The sequence below is a fragment of the Phacochoerus africanus genome, chromosome 7, assembly GCF_016906955.1.
Source record: "Phacochoerus africanus isolate WHEZ1 chromosome 7, ROS_Pafr_v1, whole genome shotgun sequence".
NCBI classification, from domain to species: domain Eukaryota; kingdom Metazoa; phylum Chordata; class Mammalia; order Artiodactyla; family Suidae; genus Phacochoerus; species Phacochoerus africanus.
This window is the reverse complement of record NC_062550.1, coordinates 26,241,803-26,264,235: the sequence shown is the minus strand read 5'-3', so window position 1 is coordinate 26,264,235 and position 22,433 is coordinate 26,241,803. Positions and strand designations below refer to the sequence as shown.

Genomic DNA, 22,433 nt, shown 5'->3' with positions numbered 1-22,433 from the left:
CTGAGCAAGGGCACGAACCCACAACCTCATGGTTCCTAGTCGGATTTGTTAACCACTGTGCCACGACGGGAACTCCCAATCTTACCTTTTTAAAGAAAGAAAAGAATTCATGATTCAAGTCCAATCTGTAATCCATGTAAGGAGAAACCTCTATTAAAAACCATTGTTGGGCTGTTCCCATTGTGGCTCACCAGTAATGAACCCAACTAATAATCCATGAAGACTCAGGTTCAATCCCCGACCTCACTTAGTGGGTTAAAGATCACAAGTTGCAGGAGTTCCCGTCGTGGCGCAGTGGTTAACGAATCCAACTAGGAATCATGAGATTGCGGGTTCGGTCCCTGCCCTTGCTCAGTGGGTTAACGATCCTGCGTTGCCGTGAGCTGTGGTGTAGGTTGCAGACACAGCTGGGATCCCGCGTTGCTGTGGCTCTGGCGTAGGCAGGTGGCTATAGCTCCGATTCAACCCCTAGTCTGGGAACCTCCATATGCCGCGGGAGCGGCCCAAGAAATAGCAACAACAACAACAACAAAAAGACAAAAAAAAAAAAGATCACAAGTTGCAGTGAGCTATGGTGTAGGTCACAGACGAGGCTTGGACCTGGTATTGCTGTGGCTGTGGCTTAGGCTGGCAGCTACTGCTCCAATTTGACTTGGATATGCCCTGGGTGTGACGGTGTTTCCAAAAATGGAAACAAAAAACCAAAAATCCAAAACATTGTTGGAGCTAGCATGTTTGACTTCAAACAGTTGTTGAGGACCTGAATCTCTGTATAGAGCATCAACTTCTGTTTGAGTATGTTTGAACTACTTTGTTGACCTCATTACAGCATTTCACAGGTAGCAGTAGCGAGTGATAAATAGTTAGCCACCCTTTCACTACAAATTTCTGCATCTTTGGGAGGCAGTAAAGTGACTGAAAACAAATAGTAAATAGCAAAGCAAAGATTCTCTCTTCCTCCAGAGAGAGACCCAGTCTTTCTGAAGGACAGATGACTACAAAGCTCTCTTCCTGCCTTTTCAGCTTGCTTAAGATAAAGGAAATAATTTAAGATTCTATAACCATTGTCTAATATTGCTGCTTTTTGATGGGGGAGACACTTGACGTTGATAATAATGTTGTTTGTGGTAGCTGTGGAAGTTCTCCCTTGGGAAAGGAGAATGATCCTCTCTGGTATTGAATAAAGCTTTATATTTTCCTTCTTTCTGGAGAGAGTCTAATGAGCTAACTGTGGAGCGCTCAAGCCGGAAACATGAGCAAATTTCTATAGGGAACAAGAGAGGGCAATTAAAGTGCCAAGGGCACTTTATAATGCATTGCTTTAGAACTGAATTCTGGTGAATCTCAAAATAATTATGGTGAGTAAAATAATCCAGATAATGTATGATATCAAATTCTAGAAAATGGAGACTAATCTGTAGTAACAGTGGTTGGCTGGGGAGGGGGCATGGAGAACGGGAAGAAGGACTTCACGAAGAAGCAGAAGAAAATCTTTGGAGATCATGAATGTGTTCACTGTCTTGATTGTGGTGAAGTTTCATAGGTGTATGCATGTTTCATTCATCAAATTGTGCATTTTAAATATAGGCAGTTTATGTCAATTATAAAGCTTTAAAAAAAAAAGAAATGAAATTAATCTAGGGGCAACATTTGTCAAAGAACCCCTATACTGGATGACAGGTAGTCTGTAAGCCAGACTTCTCTGTGAAATCCAAGTCTTGTAGGTATGCTTAAGTATAGATACACAACTTCTGTTTAATACATTTGATGTTTCTTTAGGAGTCCATAGAGGCTACTATATTCTATTAAAGAAGATGTCTAACAGTAACACTACTGAAGAGACGCTGGAAATAATGAAAGAATCAGAAAAAAAACTGGTAGAAGAATCCGTAAACAAAAACAAGTTTATATCAAAGACTCCAAGCAAGGAAGAAATTGAGAAAGAGAGTGAAGACACCAGTTTGCGTCAGGAGACACAGGTAAGGATTAGGAGTGCATCGTATGTGCATTCTTTATAGCAAAAGAGAAATGTCATTATAGGTGGCATTGGGAATCTGTAGGAAGCCAGTCACTTACACAAATATTTGATTCTCCCTAAAAATCCAGCTTCAGCTCTCAAGAAATATCTCCTTCCCTTTTTGCCACAGAGTCCACAATAAAGTCTAAAGAAAACAGAATGAAATCCCTCATCCATTAGGACCCGAGTTATACTGGTTCTTCTACATTTTGATATTTTTTAACTATCAAAAAATAAACCATATACGAACTCATATTTAACAAGTCATAATATGGCTTATAGAATAAACTCTGAAAACTAGAGCTGTGTGGCCACACAGTGTTAAATTAATATCCTGGTTGTGTTAAAGCAGTCAGCATTTTCTAGGTCAGAAATAGTCTCTGAACTTGCCACTTGGTAAATGTGAGTGAGAGGAATTTTGCTCTTTGGTTGCCATGTTGTTTTCCATCCAAATTCATACTGCAGTGCAGATGTGATGGCCAGCCAAGCTTCTTCCAGGGCTCCTCTTTGGTACCCAGCCAGACTGGACTGAGCCTACTCTAGCTTACCTATTCCAATTCTTCTCTTCCGTGTGGTCACTACTAGTTTCCTCTGTTACTCAAGCCCAAATTATATAAATCCTTTCTTTCCTGCCCAGGGGTGAGGCTGGTCTTTATTGCATGCTCAGGAAATAGACTGTTAATTGTAGTAAGTTAAAGAGCAGTAGCAGTAACATACTGAAGGGTCTAGAAACTTGAAACATGATTTCTTTTGTGACCCAGTTCACCTAGGTCTTGTCTTACTTCAAGATTAAGACAGCAACAACATATAGGGGTGAATTAAAATCAGACACCTCTGAAATATTTTGTTCTCTAGATGCCTGCTTTTCTACCATTTTTCCCCTTGCAGTTAGCCAGATCTCTATCCTGGTTGCTTTTCTTTCCATTATCTTTTGCATGTGAATTATCATTCCCCACCCATCCTTCTAGAGTTTGTGGAGACAGGTCTGCCACTGTTCCAACTATACTTGTAGCTTCCACTGATATCAAACGCATTTAAAATCCTCAGGACAGATAAGTATTGAATGTTTAATTTTGCACTGTCATGTTACATGGAAGATAATAGACTTTTGGGTACAAGTCACTCTATTTTCAGGAAATTATTTTAAATGGTGTCTTGAATTCCTGTTGTGTGTACTTCTGGATGATAAGCAGAAAAAAAAAGGATGACTGTATGTTTTATATGCCTTGTGAATGCTCACTTGGTTTAAAAAATGTCTTCATCTGGATATACAAATAGATTGTGTGGGAGCTTGGGAGGGGAACCTGCCTCCCCTCTGACTCCTTTTGCTACTGCTAGAGCAGGTAGAGTTGCTGCTGCCAACTATTAGAGTTCTTGCTCCTTCTACAAAGTCTTCATTCTTGGCCACCCTTCAGAAACCCTCTCCCCTCTACCAATCTTCCCCTTCAATAGCACTAAAAATTCTGCTCTTTCTCTCACCTTGCCCCTCTCCAGTAGTGAGCATGGTGCCTCATACAGGGTAACTCACACCTGGGAATTCTCTCAAAAAAATCTTACTGATGCTGAAAAGGAGTGCCTGTTATGAATTGGAATTCAAAAGTTTGAGGAAAGGGGACTTTGATTACTTGTACTGTGTGAGACGTTTTCTTGGAATCAGCAGTTGGAACTCAGAACATCCTTTGCATGGAAACAGGCAGGCCCTGAGATTCGGTTTAGAATGGGCAAGTCTTAACACACACTCAACTTAGGTGGGTCCTTTAAATAGCCAGCTAGGTATTGGCTCCTAGCTGGACTTTCTACCTTTATACTTGTAATCCCTCCTTATTCACCTTCCGTACTGCTTTAGAAAGATAGCTGTGAAATAAAGATCTGATTGTGTTAATTCTCTTCAACTTCCTGTGTGTCTCATTGTCCTAGGATAAGTCCCAGATTTGTCAGCTTGGCATATTGTGACCTAGTCCCTTGCCTGCCATCCATGTACCTCTGGTATCCTTTACTTCAGCATTAACTGATTCCCTGGTTCCTGGTATAAATAAGAGCTGAAAAGTTTGGGGAAAGAATGCTTTTGTACATGCTTTTGCTGCCTAGAATGCCCTCCTTGGTTTTCTTTCCCTAACCTCCTCCAACCCTTGAACCCTCCTGCCAGTATTTGTCTAATATAATAACTATTTATCTTTCAAAACTCAGTCCAGTGTGTCTTTCTCCAGGAAGCCTTCCTTGACAACCTTACTTACCCATTCCAGTCTATATTGTATAATTCGTTGATTAATGTCTGTCTCCTTCACAGAACTCAATGAGACCCAGGATTAGGTCAATTTGAGCTCATCATTATAACTCTAGGGCCCAACACAGTTCCTTGGAGGCACTCAATGTTTGTGAACATGGGAATTTGTGAATTCTTAGGTTTGAGTTAGACACTTGTGCTCCTGTAGCACTCCATGAGTACTTCTGTAGTGCACTTAAATGTATTGTATTGTAATTGTCTATTTGTCTGTCTTCTCCAACAGGATTATGAGTTTCTTTTTGACAAGGTTTGTGTCTTTTATCTCCATATCCCCCAGTAGTTAGCCTGGTGCCTGATACATATTAGGCTTTCTGTATGTGTTTGAAGTCAAAATTAGACATTCTAGGAAATAAGCAGGTTTATATATTGCTTGTAGGGTTATAAATTGATACAACTTCTTTGAAGGGCAATTTGGCAATACTTTATAAAATTTTTAAATGGGCTCTACAGCATTTGTAGATTTACTCAATGATGTGCTCATGGAAATATTGTTTATACTAACAAAAGATCAGACACGTCCTAAATGGTACAGTTTAAGGGACTTGGAAAATAAGTTGTAGTATGGCCACTTGATGGAATACCATGTAGCCATTAACAAAAACAGTATCTTGGAGTTCCCTTGTGGCACAGAGGGTTAAGGATCCAGTGTTGTTACTGCAGCAGTTTGGGTTGCTGCTGTGACGCTGGTTTGATCCCTGGCCCAGGAAATTCCACATGCTGCAGGCACAGCCATAAAAAAACACAGCATCTCTTCTATAGAATGGTATCCATTAAAAAAAGTTTAAAAGCAAGGTTTAGGGCAGTGTGTACAGTATATTTCTGTTTGTTTTTTTCTAAAGTGTACACATGTACAGGAGTCATGGCTCAGTGGTTAACAAACCTGACCAGCATCCATGAGGATGTGGGTTTGATCCCTGGTCCCGCTCAGTGGATTAAGGATCTAGTGTTGCTGTGATCTGTGGTGTAGGTCGCAGACACTACTTGGATCCCACGTTGCTATGGCTGTGGTGTAGGCCAGCAACTACAGCTCCAGTTTGACCCCTAGCCTGGGAACCTCCATATGCCACGGGTGCAGCCCTAAAAAGATAAAAGACAAAAAGTAAAGTGTACACATGTACAATAAGCTTATAGATGCATAAAAGATCTCTAGAAGGGAGTTCCTATTGTGGCTCAGCAGGTTTAGAACCTGATGTACTTTTCTGTACAGCAGAAATTGAAGAAACTGTGGATCAACTATACTTTAATTAAAAAAAAAAAAGAAAGAAAGAAAGAACCTGATGCTGTCTTTGTGAAGATGTGGGTTCGATCTCTGGCCTCCCACAGTGGTTTAAGGATCTGGAGCTGCTGCAGGCTGTGGCACAGGTTGCAGATAGCTTGGATCTGATGATGCTGTGGCTGTGGCCTCAGCTGCTGCTCTGATTTGACCCCCTAGCCCAGGAACTTCTATATGTTTTGGGTGTGACTATTTAAAAAAAAAAAAAGTTTTCTGGAAGAATTACAAGAAATTCAGTACTAGTTGATCCATTAGGAAGGATCCAGCTGGAGGAATCCAGCTGGGGGACAGATGTGAAAACTTTTTTTTTTTTTTTAAGGGCTGCACCCGCAGCATGAGAATGTTCCCAGGCTAAGGGTAGAATCAGAGCGGCAGCTGCCAGCCTACGCCACAGCCACAGCAATGCCAGATTCGAGCTGTCTGCAACCTACACCACAGGTCATGGCAATGCTTGATCCTTAACCCACTGAGCAAGGCCAGGGATGGAACCTGCATCCTCGTGGATACTAATCAGGTTCATTACCACTGAGTCACAGTGGGAACTCCAAGACTTACTATTCTCTATACCTTCACTGTAACTCTTGAATGTTTGTGACGTATGTGTGTTATTGCTTATTTGAAAAAATAGTGACAAATACTGCTTCATATTCCTGGACTATGACTCTTCCCTTACTGTAACAGATCTTGCTGACCAGATCCACCATCATTTCTTACTCTTTATACCTACCTTTCTAGTTCTCCATTTTGCACTGAGGCAGTGTCGTTTGTGAAGAGGACAAAGGAAAAAGAAGCTGGTGCTCTTCCTTCCATTTGTTTCCCCTCCTCCACCCACCAGCCTCAGTTTTCTCCAGACCCCAGTGGCAACGGGTTCCATTCCAAACGTCTTAGAAGCCCTGTGTACCACACATAACCCTACCCAAACTGGTCCCAAAAGCCCCCGTTTAGACTTCTCAGCTATTTAGAAACCTTATCAATTAAGTAGTCAGTCTTTCCCTCATCCCTCCTCAGGCCCTCATTCTTCACCTTCAGCTTTTACCCTTCTCCTTTACACTTTCCTCACCTGCCCCTCTGCTCTGGGGGTCTTGTCCATATTCTCCATGCTCCCTTCTTTATGTCCTGTCCCATCGTATATTCCTGACCCATACCATCTATAAGGTCTATAAGGACCATCACCAGGAGCTTAGAACTGGGAGAATTCTCATATTCAAGGAGCTAGGAAATTGGCAAGAAGAGCTTTCATTCCATTTCTGGAGCCATAGGGAAAGGTCTTTTGAGTATCTCAAGTTAGAACTCTGAATGCGTTGTCCTATTAAGATGTTGTTTTAAGTGATGATGGGGGGTCATATTTCATATCTGTTATGGGCTAAATAATTAACTCCCATGAGCAAGCTTAGGAAAAAAAATACTCTGTCATGCTATGGTAGTAGCATTTCCAGAAACATCCTAAATAGGAGAGGATTTCATGGATTACCTAAAAGTAATTTTTATCAACCTGTGAAATTGGCCAACCAGTCAGTATCTTCCTATTCTTTATCTTCATGGTGAGTGGTGATTTGTCTATAAGGTAGGCTTGGTCCCTTCCGTGTCACAGTTACTAGAGTTGCAGCATAGGGGACAACCACAACAACTGGGTCTCATCATAGTTTGGCTATTATAACAGTTTTACAGTTAGTACTTTTTCTCTGTAAATTATGTTGCTTTTAACTTGTGTTTATTTCCCCCACCTTTAATATTTTCTAATCCCCTTCTAACAGAGGCGGACATCCAACCATGGTCATGCCAGGAAAAGAGCCAAGGTGAGAGCCCTTTATCTGTAGCTTCTTTTGTAGTGCTATCAGTAGTATATTATACAAATGGACTTTTCACTAATAACCAGTTTATTTGGAATATATTTAGGCAAAGTTTTTTGCCGGCACTTTGTACCCTAATTGTGCATGTGCATACACACACATGCACGCATATATACATATATCCTACTGGAAGGTCTGGCTTTATTGTTCTCCATTATCTTTAGTTCAGTCACAGTGTGTTTCCCATACCTGAAATGATACCCAGCTAGAGCCTCCTACAAACAAACCAGAGCACACTTGTATTGCTCTAATTCTCTGCTAACCTCTGGGTCTCTTACTTTTTTCCCCTAATAGTTTTGTCTGTTTGGTTTTTTGGTTTTTTGGGTTTTGCCATGTAAACATTCTTTAAATCCTGCCCCATTAGTAAAATGATTCAATATTTTTGGACATTCTTAAAGTATAAGCTTTGTATTGTTTTGGTTTGGTTTGTTTCACTTTTTAGGTTGAGGCAGCGAAGAGAGGTTTTTTTTTTTTAAATCATTGTATGGTAAAATTGTCATCACAGATTATTTGAAGTGGTGTTATCAGCGAAGAAGACTATCGGTGTTAGTGTGTGATAGCTTTTTTAAATTTTAATTGGGGAACAGTAAAATATTAAACTTTTCTTGCATTGCAAAGAATTATTATCAGAAATAAATTAAGGGTGTCCACCCCTTTCCCCCAGAAAAATAATGGCAGAATGTGAGAATGTTCCAGCTGGTATGTGGCTTGGGTTTGAAGAAGACCATGATGTATGATAAACTAGCTCTGTGGCTCACCTCACGTGGTCTGATCCACAGTGATGAGCTTGACATTAAAGTTTACAACAGAGGGTGTTCTCTGCTACTTCACTTCCTCCCAAACTTTTTGAAATAAGTAACAGTTATTATCTCCATTTTACAGATGAGATAACTTGGGCTTATAGAGTTTGAATAAGTTTGTCAGAGGATATTTACTAATAAGTGGCAGAATTAAGCTTGAAGTCAGTTCTTTAGACTTACGAATTCTTTTTACCATACTGCACTACCTGGAACACACATACCATATTTTGTGCTTTTGTGTTTATTGTAAAACTTGATTTTATTGTAAGAATGCTCAGTAAATGTTAATAGGTAGGTTTCTAATGAGTCGCTATAATTTTTTACTTTGGAGATCCCTAGGAGAGCAGTGATTTACAAAGTGGATTTCAGATCTTTTGGGTATTCGCCAACCAGAAGAAGTAAACCAAGTGGATTAATTCTTTATCACACTGAATCCCAAGAGTTAGAAAGTTTTCTGTCTTTCTTTTTACTTTTTTCCTAGAGACCTCTTTTCATACCCTTGCCGCCTCAGGTTTAGAGTCACTTAGCATGCATTGTCTACTATATGCTTGGCACTGTTTATGACACATATATTTATATATCTTACAAAATCTTAATTCTCACAGCAACCCTTTAAGCATTTTTTCCTGCATTTATTGAGGAAAAAAGAGACCCAGGAGTTTCCTGGTGGCTAAGTGAATTAAGGATCTGGCATTGTCACGGCTTGAATTTGATTCCTAGCCAGGGAATTTTCTCAAGCCATGGGCATGCCCCCCTGCAAAAAAAAGAGGGACTCAAAAAGATCAAGTAAGTCGCTCAGGGTCTCATAGCTCATAAGCACAAAACCAAGAATTGAAGCTAGGACTTCTGGCTCTTAAATCCAGTCTTTCTACTAAGTTCTGCTGCTGTGTATTCTCAGTAAACTTATGAGTCTGATATTGGAGCACTGAGCTAGAGAGAGGAGAGCTATTTAAAGTGGTTTTCCTATCATCTCTCCAAAGTAGCCATTTTGTTTTTATATACCTGCTGTTGTAAGTAGAAGAATTTTCTTTCGAGTCAGGAACTGATGAGTAGGACCTGTTTGGGAAAAAAATTAAAAAAAACCCAAAACCTATTTAATGAAAGCAGCAACTATCAGAGTCAAAGAGGATGCCTATCATTTAGCCAAACGTTTTCTGAATGTCCACCAAGAAAATATGTATGTGCATTTATGTTTTTCAGTCTAATTCCAAGCTGAAGTTGGTGCGCAGCCTTGCAGTGTGTGAGGAATCTTCTGCCCCATTTACTGATGGGCCACTAGATACCCAGGTAGGTCCTTTTTAAGAGTTAGCATAGCTTTTGAGTTTGGTAGTTGCTTAATGAACTGTGGTATAGCAACCATGGCATCAACATTAGCCTTGGAATAGAGGGATTCAAAACAAGGTTTTGCAGTAAAATAGGGCATGGGTAAGAGCATGAAATATAGATCACACCTGGACCACCCAGGATGCTGCAGACAAGGAGATTCCAGGGCTGGATCTTGTTTTCCCACCCACACCCTTTCCCTCTGGCGGTTAGAATCATTTCCATTTCAATTCTTAGCGGGAACAGCCAACATAACTTGAGCTCTCCATACAGTAGGCTGTGATTGTTGGCAGAAAAGGCTTAGCCTCTACCCTTTTGGTAGAACAAAAGCTAAAACAATGTAATGAACAAAATTCTCTTTTCTCTAAGAGAATGCTGCCACCCCAAGATTTGCCTTCTTCGAAACTTCAAGGGAGCTGCAGGAGAGTTAATCATTTTTCCCTTTGATTATATTTCTCTTTACCCTCATCTAAGGATATAATTCAATTGCACATCAGCTGCCCCTCTGACAAGGAGGAAGAAAAGTCCACAAAGGATGTCTCTGAGAAGGAAGACAAGGACAAAAACAAAGAAAAAGTCCCAAGGAAGATGCTGTCTAGAGGTGAAGACTTTCCCCTTTTCACATCTGTCCTGGGGCCTGGCTCTGCAGTGCCCTTTCCTTCCGTCTTGAAGTCTGGTACCCACTGGCCTTATTGGCCCAACAGTTCATATGCAGTGTCCTTCTAACTTCGTTGTTGTTTGGAGAGATGCCTAACTAGGTTACTCTCTTTGCTGCTTTATCAAGCCCTGCCTTAGGGGCTCACAGAGAGCTGCTCCATTAACACTGGGCTACCTATAGGAGGACATCAGTCAATTTTGATTTTATTTTTGCTCTGGAATAAATAGTGATGGATTGGTTTCCCACTGTAGCACAGCGGGTTAAGAATCCTACAGCAGCAGCTCAGGTCACTGCAGAGGTGAGGGTTTGATCCCCAGCCTGGCACAGTGGGTTAAGAATCTGGCATTGCTGCAACTGTGGCACAGGTCACAGCTGCAACTCAGATTCAGTGTGAACCTAGGGATTTCCATATGCCATGGGTGTGGCCAAAAAAATAGTAATAAAACTAAAAAAAAAATAGTGGCGGATCATCACTGGTAGCACATTCTCTAGATACCATTTATATTTTGGTTTGGGAATGCTTGGAGTGATTTTTTATTTTTTTAATAATGTAGATTTGCATGTAATTGGTTTTAAACTCTTGGGCTAGTAGCAAAAGACACACATGATCCATAAAAATGATAATTAAGAGGAAAAAGGCAACCTTAAGTTTAAAATTTTACAGCTAAATAGAAATAATCAACATTTGAGCATATTTGCTGAGATTCTGAAAAATTAAGCCCTGTCTGTCCTTACCTAGAATTTATTTTAACTAGAATAAAACCTTTGTTTTGGTCAGGACATTCAGTAAATGCTTATTGACGACAAGGTGGCTCTTCATTGTAATACGAATGTAACACTGTGACCCAGATTCTACCTTCTATCACTGTCATGGAGAATTTTGAGGGGCTGGCAAATCAAGGTCATTCTGATTTTTAAGCTTAAATTCCTGAAGTTTGATTCTACTTTCCTGTTTTCATCTCTTCTGATCAGGTTGTAGGCTTCTGCTTGGGGTTAGATATCATACAAGGCAGTTTCATTTATTTTAAATTTATTTCATTGTGGTGGTTCTAGACTCCAGCCAAGAATATACGGACTCCACTGGAATAGACCTACATGAATTTCTTGTAAATACACTGAAAAAGAACCCAAGGTAATAACATGATTTCATGACTGGGGGAAAGGGGCCAAGACCAGCAGAATTCCCAAGAGGCGAAGTAGTTTCTCAGAATTTTTCCATTATTAGAATCTAGGATGCCCATCCCCCCACCATTTCTCTCCAAAGTAGTTTTATATTCTGTGAAGGATTCAGAATACCCTCATATTGAGCTTTCTGCTTTCAGAAGAGTTGAGAAAAATTCTGTGGAAGAAGAGTGCAGACAAAGAAATATGAAGGCTTGGGAATACAATCAAAAAGTTCAGAACTAAAAATAATTGATTTGTACCTAAGCTACATCATACTTGTTTAAAAATTCTATAAATAGCCAGATGGAATATGAAATATAGAATAATAATTAGGTTTATAGGTATAAAGTATGTGTTTATATGAATAGGATTGCCAACAAAATTAGTTTCCTGATAAGGAAAACAAAGTACATGATTAGAAGGCTTGATTGTTTTTCTTTTTTTTAAGTAACATAAGACAGGGCATTGAGGCTCAGCAGCCTTTGCATTTGCATTTTTGTTCCACTCTTAGGGTTTGGATCTATCCCTCCCTTCAGCTTCTGTAGTGAGCAGGTTGTATCTTCAATCCTTGTTTTCAGTGTCTATGGGAGGGCTGCCTTTTTGTTTTGTTTTAATCTTTTTTAAACAGGGACAGAATGATGCTGCTAAAATTAGAACAGGAGATTCTGGAATTTATTAATGACAACAAGTAAGTTACTTGAATGAAATACATACACATTTAGAGGTGGGAGGGAGCACTGAAAAGAAATTTGGGTACCATTTTAGGATATCCCTCTTTCCCTTAAAGTCTGAATTTTGAAGTAATAACTTGGGAACCAAAAGGAGTTGGGGGAAAGTAATCAGAATAGATTACAAAGTATATGTGTGGGAACTAAATGAAGTTTTAAAGTTATTGCACAGACTTGAGTTGAGAAGAATTTATATCTTTTTAGCAGCTAGCCCTTGTCCCGTATCTCACTCTTCTTAAGTTTCTCGTTCTTTTTTTTTTTTTTGTAAAATATTATCCAGGTGGGTGAGAACTAGGGCTTAAGGAGTAGTCTTGATGAGGACAGTGGTCAGAGGGATCTACAAAATACTGTAGATAAAGCTGAGAAAACCTTTCTGGTTACCACTGAGTAAATATCTATTTTTCTTATAATATGCCTCTTTCTCCTAAGAAATTTCCCACTTTAGACACTTGTAAGAAAAATTACAATTGGCTATTGTTGTTGTTATTTGTCCTTATTCCACTTTTCTCCCCTGGGTTTCCCCTCAGCAACCAGTTCAAGAAGTTCCCTCAGATGACCTCATATCACCGGATGCTATTACACCGGGTAGCTGCCTATTTTGGGATGGACCACAATGTTGATCAAACTGGAAAGGCTGTTATCATCAACAAAACCAGTAACACAAGAATGTAAGAGAGGAAACCACAGATTGAGAAGACGTCCCTGGGATAACCTCTTGGGTGGAAGAGGAAGGCGTAGGACTAAGATTTCTGTTTCTGGAGAGGGGATAGTGTATGAGGTTATTTATCAATTCCTACTCTTTGTGAAGCCATGAAGTTATATTCTAGAGGCACAGTGTTTTGTGAAGACTGGCCCACGGCCTCTCTTCTCCCTTAGTAAGAGTTCAGATATAACTTAGGAGGAAGATAAATTATAGATGTATAAAGAACAGTCCCTGAAGATTTCATTAAAACTTTCATGTGACTTTTTTGGGTGCCTGACTTCAGAAATCCCCTGGGTGGGAGTTGTGGGATTTAAGAGAGCTGTACTGGGAGGTCTAATAAGAGTCTTTCTTTCTTCCCTTCCTTCCACATTTCTCTCCCAATCCCAGCCCTGAACAGAGATTCTCAGAACATATAAAGGATGAGAAGAACACAGAATTTCAGCAGAGATTCATTCTCAAGAGAGATGATGCCAGTATGGACCGAGATGATAACCAGGTGAAGAATGGAATGGGGTGGGTCTATGCAGAAAGATTGCAGTAAGAGAAACTGGGAGGGGAGAAGAATTTTTGTGGGATGGAGAAAACTCAAAATACCTTCATATGAAAAAATGTACTGAGCTATACTGAGTTGGCTTTGGCTTAATATTGAGGACTAACTACATTCGTTGAGCTGAATGCCACCCTCTTAGCCCAGAGAGACATGGTGCTGAGGTTTGCTGGGTTTTCTCATTTGGCCTGGAACTCCCTGGTTCTGCCATTGACTTCTAACTCCACTTCATTTGGGGACAAAGCAAGGTCCCTCCCTGCTTCAGCCTTGATTCAGCTGATGGCTCCATTCTTTTTTTCTTTAATAGTTAGGGATTTCTTGGGGAACCACCAAAAGCTACTTTATCCTACTTCCACTCTTCCTGTCTCAGGGCTAGCTTGAACTGGCAAAATTGTTACCTACTTACCCACTTATAAAGGTGTTCCTGATCCCTTTCTACAAACTCTTTTATTCTTTCCCAATTTCTTCCACCAAGGTGAGTGAGTTGATTTGGCTTTTGATGCTGGGAACCTCAAGCAGTAGCCCCTTTTTGATCCACTCCTGTGGGAATAAGAAGTGAAAAATCAGCCCCATCCCTTCATTTATGGGCCTGGCTTTTGCCCTGCATCTAGCGCATCCTTTAGGTAGTGATAGTTTGAGGGTTAGCTTTCCTAGCCTCATATGGGATTAAGATCCAGCTTGTGTCTGCTTGGCCTCCAAAGGAAGTTAGGTGGAGAACCAGGATTAAGATTTGAAGAACATGGTTAGGTAAAGCCAATAATTAGTATTGCTAATTAATATGTAAATATTATTATATAATATCTTACCTCTAGAGTCAAAATTAGTTTTCTTTGGATACTATATGGTCCTGAGTATTTGAGGGAGTCCTTTTGAGAAAAGTGCCATTATCTATTGTGGACAAACATGCTGGGTCTGATTGAAAACAATGAAAGATGCAAAAAGACAAATAAAATTTAAAAAACAAGAAAGAGCCTTTCCATCCTGATGCCCTTCTCTCCATTTTCCCAAAACCCCTTTTCTGTGGATCAGGAATTATTCAGGCCTAGAGGCACATTGGGGTGGAATGGAATCTCTCCTTATTACGAACTTTTCATCTCTCAGCTTCAGGCTTGATCCATAATAGTATAGGCTTTATGTACTTTTTGTGATATTAATAATAAACACAGTAATTGCTATTTTATTGAGGCTTTTCCCTGAACTAAACTTTGTTCTAAAAACATTATTTGCATTATCTCATTTAATCCTCTCCACAACCCAGTCTAGACAGGGTTATTAGCACCACTTTAAATATAAGAAAACTGACCTAGGAGATGTTAAGTTACTTGCCTGAAGTGACATTACTCAGAGATAGCAGAGCGGAGATTCTGCCTGACCTCAAAGCCCATTATGCTCTTTCTGTTCTGCCGCTGGTTTACCGGTGCTGGGGGATAAGGACAGTATAGCAACTTGAGGTCCTGTGTCTTTTTAGAAAGGGATTTGTAAAAGGATATTTAGTAGAATTTAGGTTCTTTAGGATAGTGAGAACTACATCTAGTCAAAAGTTGATATCCCTGAAGCCATGCCTAACCTCTGAAAATTGGTGAAGATCAGCCTAGAGCAGCAATCTCCTAGGTTGCTTCATCTGAAACTTTCAGAGCCTCTGGATTGAGGGTCAGAATCTTTTATAACCTGATGACATGCACTTGATGACTTATCTCCCTCAGAGCACCTTGCCTTCAAGAGCAATATGGACAGAGACACTTTATAATACTCTCCCCAGGGCAGTGCTCACAACTCACAGGCTAAGAGAAGAAAAGACAGTGATGGAGAGTTGGGTGGTAGGCTAGCCAGAGGTGGTGGTCTACCCAGCCATCCCCTCTAGCCACCTCACTACATTTTTCAGAGAATGTAGGTTCTCTATCCTCCATTTCCTTCTGATCCCCTTCTATCACCCTATCTTTTCCCAGCCATACCTCATTTGTCTATTCCTTTCTCTGTTCATCCTTTCTGTTCTATTCTCCTTTTCTCTCTTTTCCTCTTTGTGTTGCTCTGTTCTCTTTCTTCTCTATTTCTATAATTTCTCTTTCTTTCCCTCCCTCCAGTAGCTATAGCTAAGATGAGAAAAAAATGCTTGAGTTCTGAATTTAGCTTCGCCCTTGGGATTTCAATTCCAAGGCCCTCTTTGCTGAGCTGTGTGTGACTTGGGTCTACAGGCCATGGCATTAGTGACTAAAAAGGGATAGTATCAGGTGCTAATTCTGTAAAAACTCTTCTCCATATTCAGCTCTGTTAAGTACGTATTTCTTCTCCTCTCTAGCTTCCTACTACCCCTTGTTTTCCCTCCAAAGTAGTGTTTATTCCCTGGGCTATTCTCTTGATGCTTATTGACTGGAGAGTACCTGATTATACAAGGAAGCAACCCAATCCTAATAGTTATTGTTCTTGATACTCTGGGAAGGGGAGGGAAATGGAGAGGCCCCAAGTATCCAGAAAACCTGATCTCCCAAACTGCATGGTCAGATGTACCCAGTGAAACCTGTCCAACACTGGAAATTTTATTTCTTTTTTTTTTCCATTTTTTTGATGGCAACTATAAACTCTCCCGGTTTCTCTTCCTTGCTGGTGTGCAGTGAGCTTGCAGTACGAGGAGAACTTAACTAGCTTAATTCTGCTCATCGATCTAGATCAGAGTTCCATTGCAGGATGGAAGGAGGAGCAAGTCAATAGAAGAGAGAGAGGAGGAATATCAAAGGGTCCGAGAGAGAATATTTGCCCGAGAGGTAAGTGTAGCTTCTGAGAGTTGTCAGCCCCTAGCTTTTAGCTCTTAATCTTTGGAACTGTGAATGGAATGAACCCTCCGTAAATGTTTTTTTTTTTTTTTTCTGGTTTTGTTTTTAACCAACATCAGCCAGCCCCAAATTTGATCTCTCAAATTAAGTGTGGCTTATTAAGAACCTGCAGGGTTTTATTTGTATCATTTTTAATATGTATGGCATATAAAGAGAACAAATGGAGTGGCTGAATTTGGTAGATATGATTAGACTGAAAACAGAAATGGTTTTGGTAGGGTTTACAGAAGGGCCCTGAATCTTGCCTGTCAAACCCTTCTCCCACTTACCCTCTTTCACTTCCACTACGCATTTTAGGCATCTTTGCTTTTAAGTGGAAGACTTAATGTCTGCACAGCCTGTACATTCATCTTGTTTGGCCAGGCTCATTTTTAGGTTACGTTGGTGGTGGTTAGAGCACAGATGTGGCATCCATTCTCTGAGCTCCATGTTCCACATGCACAGAGGGTACCACTCACTATTCCCTACAATCTCTACCTGAATAGGAAGTCTCTTTCTCCCTATATTTCTTACTTTGCTTCTTATAATAGGACTGCTCCATGGGCCAAAAGGCAACATGAATTATAGTAGACAACTTTATTCTTAAGAATTTTGGGCCATATCTGATACACTTGGTACCCCTATATCTGGTGGGCTTTGCCAACCAGACAGAACAGAAATATAGGAGAAATTCAGGAAGGGCAAGAGAGAAATTTATCTCCAGAAAATGTCTGATTCAGATAGCAGCACCATCTTATAGCCAAATTAGTAAACAAAGGAAGAGACTGCCTCCCTTTGTTTTCAAAAGATGGCCAGTTTTAATCAGTGTACTTAAATGGACACCATTCTCCTCCCATTTCCTCACTCTCCCCTCCCTTATCAAGACTATATATATCTCTATATCTACATAGATATAGAGTTATATATCTTCTCATCATCACCTAGTTCAGAAAAACACTGTCTCTGGCTTCTAGGAAACTAAACCCCTCTACGAACCTGTTCCATTATCTCAGGAGACCCAAGTGTTCCAAGGATCCTCACTGCAGACAGATATACAACAAACCTTCTGGCCCACAGCCCAAGAAGAAGGAATATTCTAATCTTATGTTATGTAGACATCATAACATCTGTTCTGAATCAGAAACATCTGTCCTCTAGATTATCCAGCCATAGCCTAAAGAGGGTTTTCTAACTTTATCTGCAAACCAGTTGAGTGGAATGAGTAGAGAGAGGTCATTTGTGCATGGCTGTGGCCAGTGATGACCTTAAATTGTGGACAGAGCAGGATGGTGGCTGTTAGTAACAAACATGTATATAGTGCTTATTATCTTTCAGACCCTGCTCTTAGCACTTCATGTACATTAATTTGTTTAATCTTTACACTAAGGCTGTGAAATGGGTTACATTATTTTCCTCAGAGAGACTGAGGCATAGAGAGGTTAAGTAACCTAAGATCATACCATAGTTAGTGAAAGCACTGGTATTTGAATTCAGGCGGTTTGGCTCCAGAGTCCATGATCTTAACTCCTGAAGTAAACCACCTCTCAATAACTTGCTCTGTTCTGAGCTCTTTAGGTTATGAAGTTTCAGTGACATCATAGTGTAGCTATCTGTGTTGTGCTCCTCTGCTTCACTGATACATGGACTGTCCCACCATGCCAGCCATTAGCAAAGTCATTCTTAAAGCACAAGCAACTTTTAATAGGGTATTAGGGCATATTATGAACTATAACTATAGATAGACTGTATCTATCTACAACTGTAACAAAGTCAAGTTAGTTCTTCGCTCCTTTTTTCTCAAGCCTCTACTAATATATGTATTCTTTGTTAAATCCTTATGGATTTATCACTTTCATTTCAGCACTTCCTAACCCTCATTTGTTGTGGTAGAGGCATCAGGAGTCTCAAAAGGTCTAGATGAGAAAAAAAAAATGGCCAAAGCCCACCATATGCCAAAGATTCCCATGCGGAGAGGAAGAAACCTGGCCAGTCAGAGGGAGCTGATTAAGAGCAGAGTTGTAGGTTGGGGTGGAAGAAATGAAGAGACAGTCCAAAAAGAAAGGGAATTTGCAAGAAGGGTGTTTGGATGGAAATGCTGCTGCTGCAGCCTTCTCTGGAGCCTGAGCTGTGTATTGGAAACGCTGCCCCTTATAGGCTCTGCTTTGCATAGAGCCCCCTGTGCTCAGCAGCTGAACACTCTTGGTACCTTTTTCTAAGGCTTGGAAGTCCACCGTAATGCTTACTTCACTCAGCTCAGTGGCTTTGTCAGGAAACGATCCCGAAAGGAATGTTTCAGAATTTTAATTTTCTCATTTTTTCTAGGCTCTGAAAAGTACCTGCTTCCCCAATTTCTTACTCTCCTTGGGTCTCAGGTCAGAATGTCTTTCATTTTGGCCAGTGTAGAGGACAGAAATGGGATAGCCATTGAGGATGATTTCCAAAAAAAACCTAAATTTCTTTCTCTGGTCTCCCTTTTCCCTTCCTTTGAACACACTCTTTAGGACCAAGCACACCAGTTATTACGCTCAGCTTATCTCTAGAGAGAACAAATTTAGAGCTAAAAAGGAAATAATAGTTAGGTTAATACTTTCCTCTTTTTCCTTTCCATACTCCTACCTTTATCAACCTCTCTTTTTAAACACTCTGTGGGGAGGCTAAAAACGCCGAATGCTCTTTCTCATTAAAGGTGAGAAGTCAGATCGGGTGTGTGGGTGTGGGTCATCCTGTCTATGCTCCCTCTCTTCCTGTTGGGGGGTGAGCGTGGTTTGAGGACCTTGGGTATTCATAGCATCATGGACACCCTTTTGGTTATGCCATGCTGTTTTCTTATAAGTTATTTTCCGTTTTCTCCCCCTCACCTAGACTGGCCAGAACGGATATCTAAATGACATCAGGTTAGTACCACTTAGCATGTTCCCTGCTTCTCATTGAGCTTTGTCAGTGAGGTTAATATAATCCTGTAATGATGTTTTCTTTGATGTTAACCAACAGACTCTCCAAAGAAGCCTTTTCTTCTAGCTCTCACAAGAGAAGGCAGATCTTTAGGTACCTCTGTGTGATCTATATCTCTCCTTGTTTTTTGTTTGTTTTTTTTTTTTATTTTATTTTGTTTCGCTGTAATCTTTTCAGCAGAGTGAGTTTGCTCCATGCATGGCTGCTTGTGGAATAATTCAATTTGTGGTTTTTGCAACATTGGATATTTTTCCCCATTTTAAAAAAAAAAAAAAAAAACGGCTCCTGTTCAATGACTTTATTTTTATTAAAGTTGCTGATTTAAGTCCTGGATAGGTGGTGAAGGGGACCAAATAAGTATGTCTGGGATAGGTACTGCTCTATCCCAAAAGCTTGCTGGAATTGGGCATTTTTGGAGGATTTCAACATAGATTTATATTAAGGTAAAAGAATGGATGTCTTTTGGCTACCTTTTCAAATATGTGGGAAGACATGAAGAGCTTATCCTTGACCAGTATAGAGAATATTTTGTATCCTTAAGAAAGAATAATACAGGTGTTCCCACTATGGCACAGAAGGTTAAGGATCTGGCATTATCTCTGTGGTGGCACAGGTTCAACCCCCAGCCACGAGCAGTGGGTTAAGGAACCAACATTACCACGACTATGGCATAGCTTGCAACTGTGGCTTGGATTTGATCCCTGGCCCAGGAACTTCTATATACTGCAGGTGTGGCCAGAAATAAAGGAAGAAAGAAAGAGAGGGAGGAAGGATAGAAAAAAGAAAGAATACTACATACACACATATGAAAAAAATACTCAAACACCTCTGTTTATGTAGTTTTCTCTTTGGGACTATATAATATAAAAGATGATCTCAGAAAGAACTTGTTCTGCTTTAGAATGGGCTTAGAGCATGTCCTTTATATGATTGTCCATGAGTTACTCTGAATGTTGGGGAAAGCTGCTGTGTTAATTTCTCAAGTGCCTAATACTCGCCATTTTCCACAAGGTGGTCGTGAGAATCTCCTTTTCATTTCAGTCTTAGTCTCACCCCAGACAGTTACACAAGGCAGTGGTGAGAGAAGCACTTTAGGACTGCATCCTGGCACCAACTCATTTTGAGTATATTCTTTTCATTTTACCAATAAAAAACTATAGAGAACAGAAAACCTGAATATTTAATACTAGGATTCAGGTCTTAGACTTTCCAAAGGTCTTCTCTCTTTTTCGGTACTAGGCTTGATGGGAACTAACACATTTTAGAGCTCTCATTCCCAGTACTTTAGTTGTCCCTTCCCTATTTTCCTCTCTAAAGCTAGTCAGACCATGTGGGAATTAGGATAGCAAGATTTCCCCTTCTTGGGATAGAGGATCTGTCTCCCTTTCCACATCTCTGAGCTCTTTTTCCTAGACCAGCCTGCCCTGAGGTCCGTCTGAAAGCCCCAGGCAGAGACAGCTTTGCATTATGGGTAGTGGTTGAGATAGAGTCCACCTTAAGAAAAATTGTGTTCCATAAGACATTCCAGAATACCTATAATAAACAGAAGTTTTAAACTAATTCCCGTGTGTGACTTTGTAGTACACAGTGCTTTACAGTTGCCAAAGTACACTATATCTGATTGAATTCTCTCAGTGTCCTGATTTGATAATCTGGTTTTTATATAAGAAACAAAAGCAGGAGTTCCCGTTGTGGCTCAGCGGAAACAAATCTTACTAGGAACCATGAGGTTATGGTTTTGATTCCTGGCCTCACTCAGTGGATTAAGGATCTGGTGTTGCCATAAGCTGTGGTGTAGGCCGGCAGCTACAGCTCCGATTAGACCCCTAGCCTGGGAACCTCCATATGCCGCCGGTGTGGCCCTAAAACGACAAAAAAGACCAAAAAAAAAAAAAAAAGAAACAAACAAATAAAAGCAGAGAGACTAAGTAGTTGACCCAAGTTTACATGGCTGTTAGTGGCAAAACTGGGGCTCTTTGGCCAGTGCTCTTTTTACCACACCACACCAGCTCTCTACAAACATCACCCCTTCCCCTCTGAGTATTGTTCCATTCAGAGCCTAATTGATTCACTGCTAAGAGTGATGCCCTTGTTAGTGCTGTGGAGCATCAGACTACATCAAACTGTGCGGATAATAGCTTGAAGAATCTAGCAAGCAGGTGCAACCCTCTCCTATCCAGACCTTTTAAGCTGGCTGCTTTCCATACTGAGTTTTGATTAAAGATCCAGGTCATCTAAAATACAGCTCCATGGATTCTTAAGGGGGTAACTTCTTCCTCTATTTGAGTAGTCCAGAACTACAGTGATTAGAAACTGATCTTCTCTAACTGCTTTAAGCCTTTCTTCCCAGGTGTGTGAAACAAATACTGATATACCAGATTTCATCATCTACATTGGCAATAACCACGGCAGCTTCCTAATTCTTTGGATGATTCTATTCTGTGGATGAATAAGCCACACTGAGGCTTACTGATATATATTGCCATCTATTCCATGGGCCTCCTTCCCCAGAGCCAACAAACTGGACTTCTCACCAGCACTAAATTTGCTTGTAAACCTAAGTCAGCTCCTGATTGCATAAGACTATGCAGTGTGAATGTCCTCTGTCCTTCACTGTTTAACACACACAACCCAATCTATCGCTCATAATTAAACCTGGTAACTTTCTGTAATTGCCTTATTTTTAGGGTATAAAGACATGACTAGAGAAGGAAAACTAATCTCTTTCCTAGCCCAGACTCAACTCTCTCAGTGGTGTAGTGTGCTAACCAAGGTTAGTCAGAAGATCATCAGACAATCCACATTTGAGCACTTGGCCATCACTGTCTTGGGATCTGGATAAGTACAAAAGTGCTACCATTTTGGTTCAAGTTTCCCAGGGTGTTTGGTTTAAAGTTGACTCATTCACTGTCTATCCCTAAAAAAAAAAGGAAAGTATGACGAAATTGTCCTGATAGTGCAGTATTTGATTTAAGTATAAAATGCCATTAGGACTTGTCTTGCAAAATTCAAGTTCTGATGAACAGCCTTATCCCTTGCTACTTCTGTATCCCCATATCTTACAAACACATACGTCTTTATTGAGTCCTTTCAGTAGACTTGTTTTGTCCATGAGGGCTGTTGACTCTCACTTCTGGTCTGGTTCTATTCCCAGAGAGTCCCTGATTTATGCTCATTTCTTGTTTCCCATTCTACTTTTGACATTCCAAAGAGAAAGAGATAGTCTTGGGGAAAAAGGAATATTTTCCAGTCCTCTGTTCTAACTGTATAGAGAGAAGCATTGAGGTTGTATATACATCTCCTGAGGATTCATAGAATTAGCATGTC

At 40.3% G+C, this 22,433-nt stretch overlaps 1 protein-coding gene across 17 annotated transcripts in view; it reads left to right on the top strand.

Annotated features, from left to right (window-relative positions):
* R3HDM2 (R3H domain containing 2) overlaps positions 1-22,433 on the top strand; it is a 156,065-nt gene that overhangs the window by 108,117 nt on the left and 25,515 nt on the right. For 4 of the 17 annotated variants that reach the window (XM_047786996.1, XM_047786997.1, XM_047787003.1 and 1 more), the window contains 12 exons: positions 1,780-1,979; positions 4,525-4,548; positions 7,329-7,370; positions 9,425-9,511; positions 10,022-10,148; positions 11,259-11,337; positions 11,998-12,057; positions 12,625-12,765; positions 13,188-13,296; positions 16,011-16,106; positions 19,017-19,048; positions 19,146-19,199. In XM_047786996.1, coding sequence (XP_047642952.1) covers positions 1,815-1,979; positions 4,525-4,548; positions 7,329-7,370; positions 9,425-9,511; positions 10,022-10,148; positions 11,259-11,337; positions 11,998-12,057; positions 12,625-12,765; positions 13,188-13,296; positions 16,011-16,106; positions 19,017-19,048; positions 19,146-19,199 — 1,016 coding nt within the window. In that variant the 5' untranslated portion in view covers positions 1,780-1,814. The remainder of the gene's footprint in view (positions 1-1,779; positions 1,980-4,524; positions 4,549-7,328; positions 7,371-9,424; positions 9,512-10,021; positions 10,149-11,258; positions 11,338-11,997; positions 12,058-12,624; positions 12,766-13,187; positions 13,297-16,010; positions 16,107-19,016; positions 19,049-19,145; positions 19,200-22,433) is intronic. The other 13 variants (XM_047786999.1, XM_047787005.1, XM_047787000.1 and 10 more) reach the window with 7 other exon arrangements.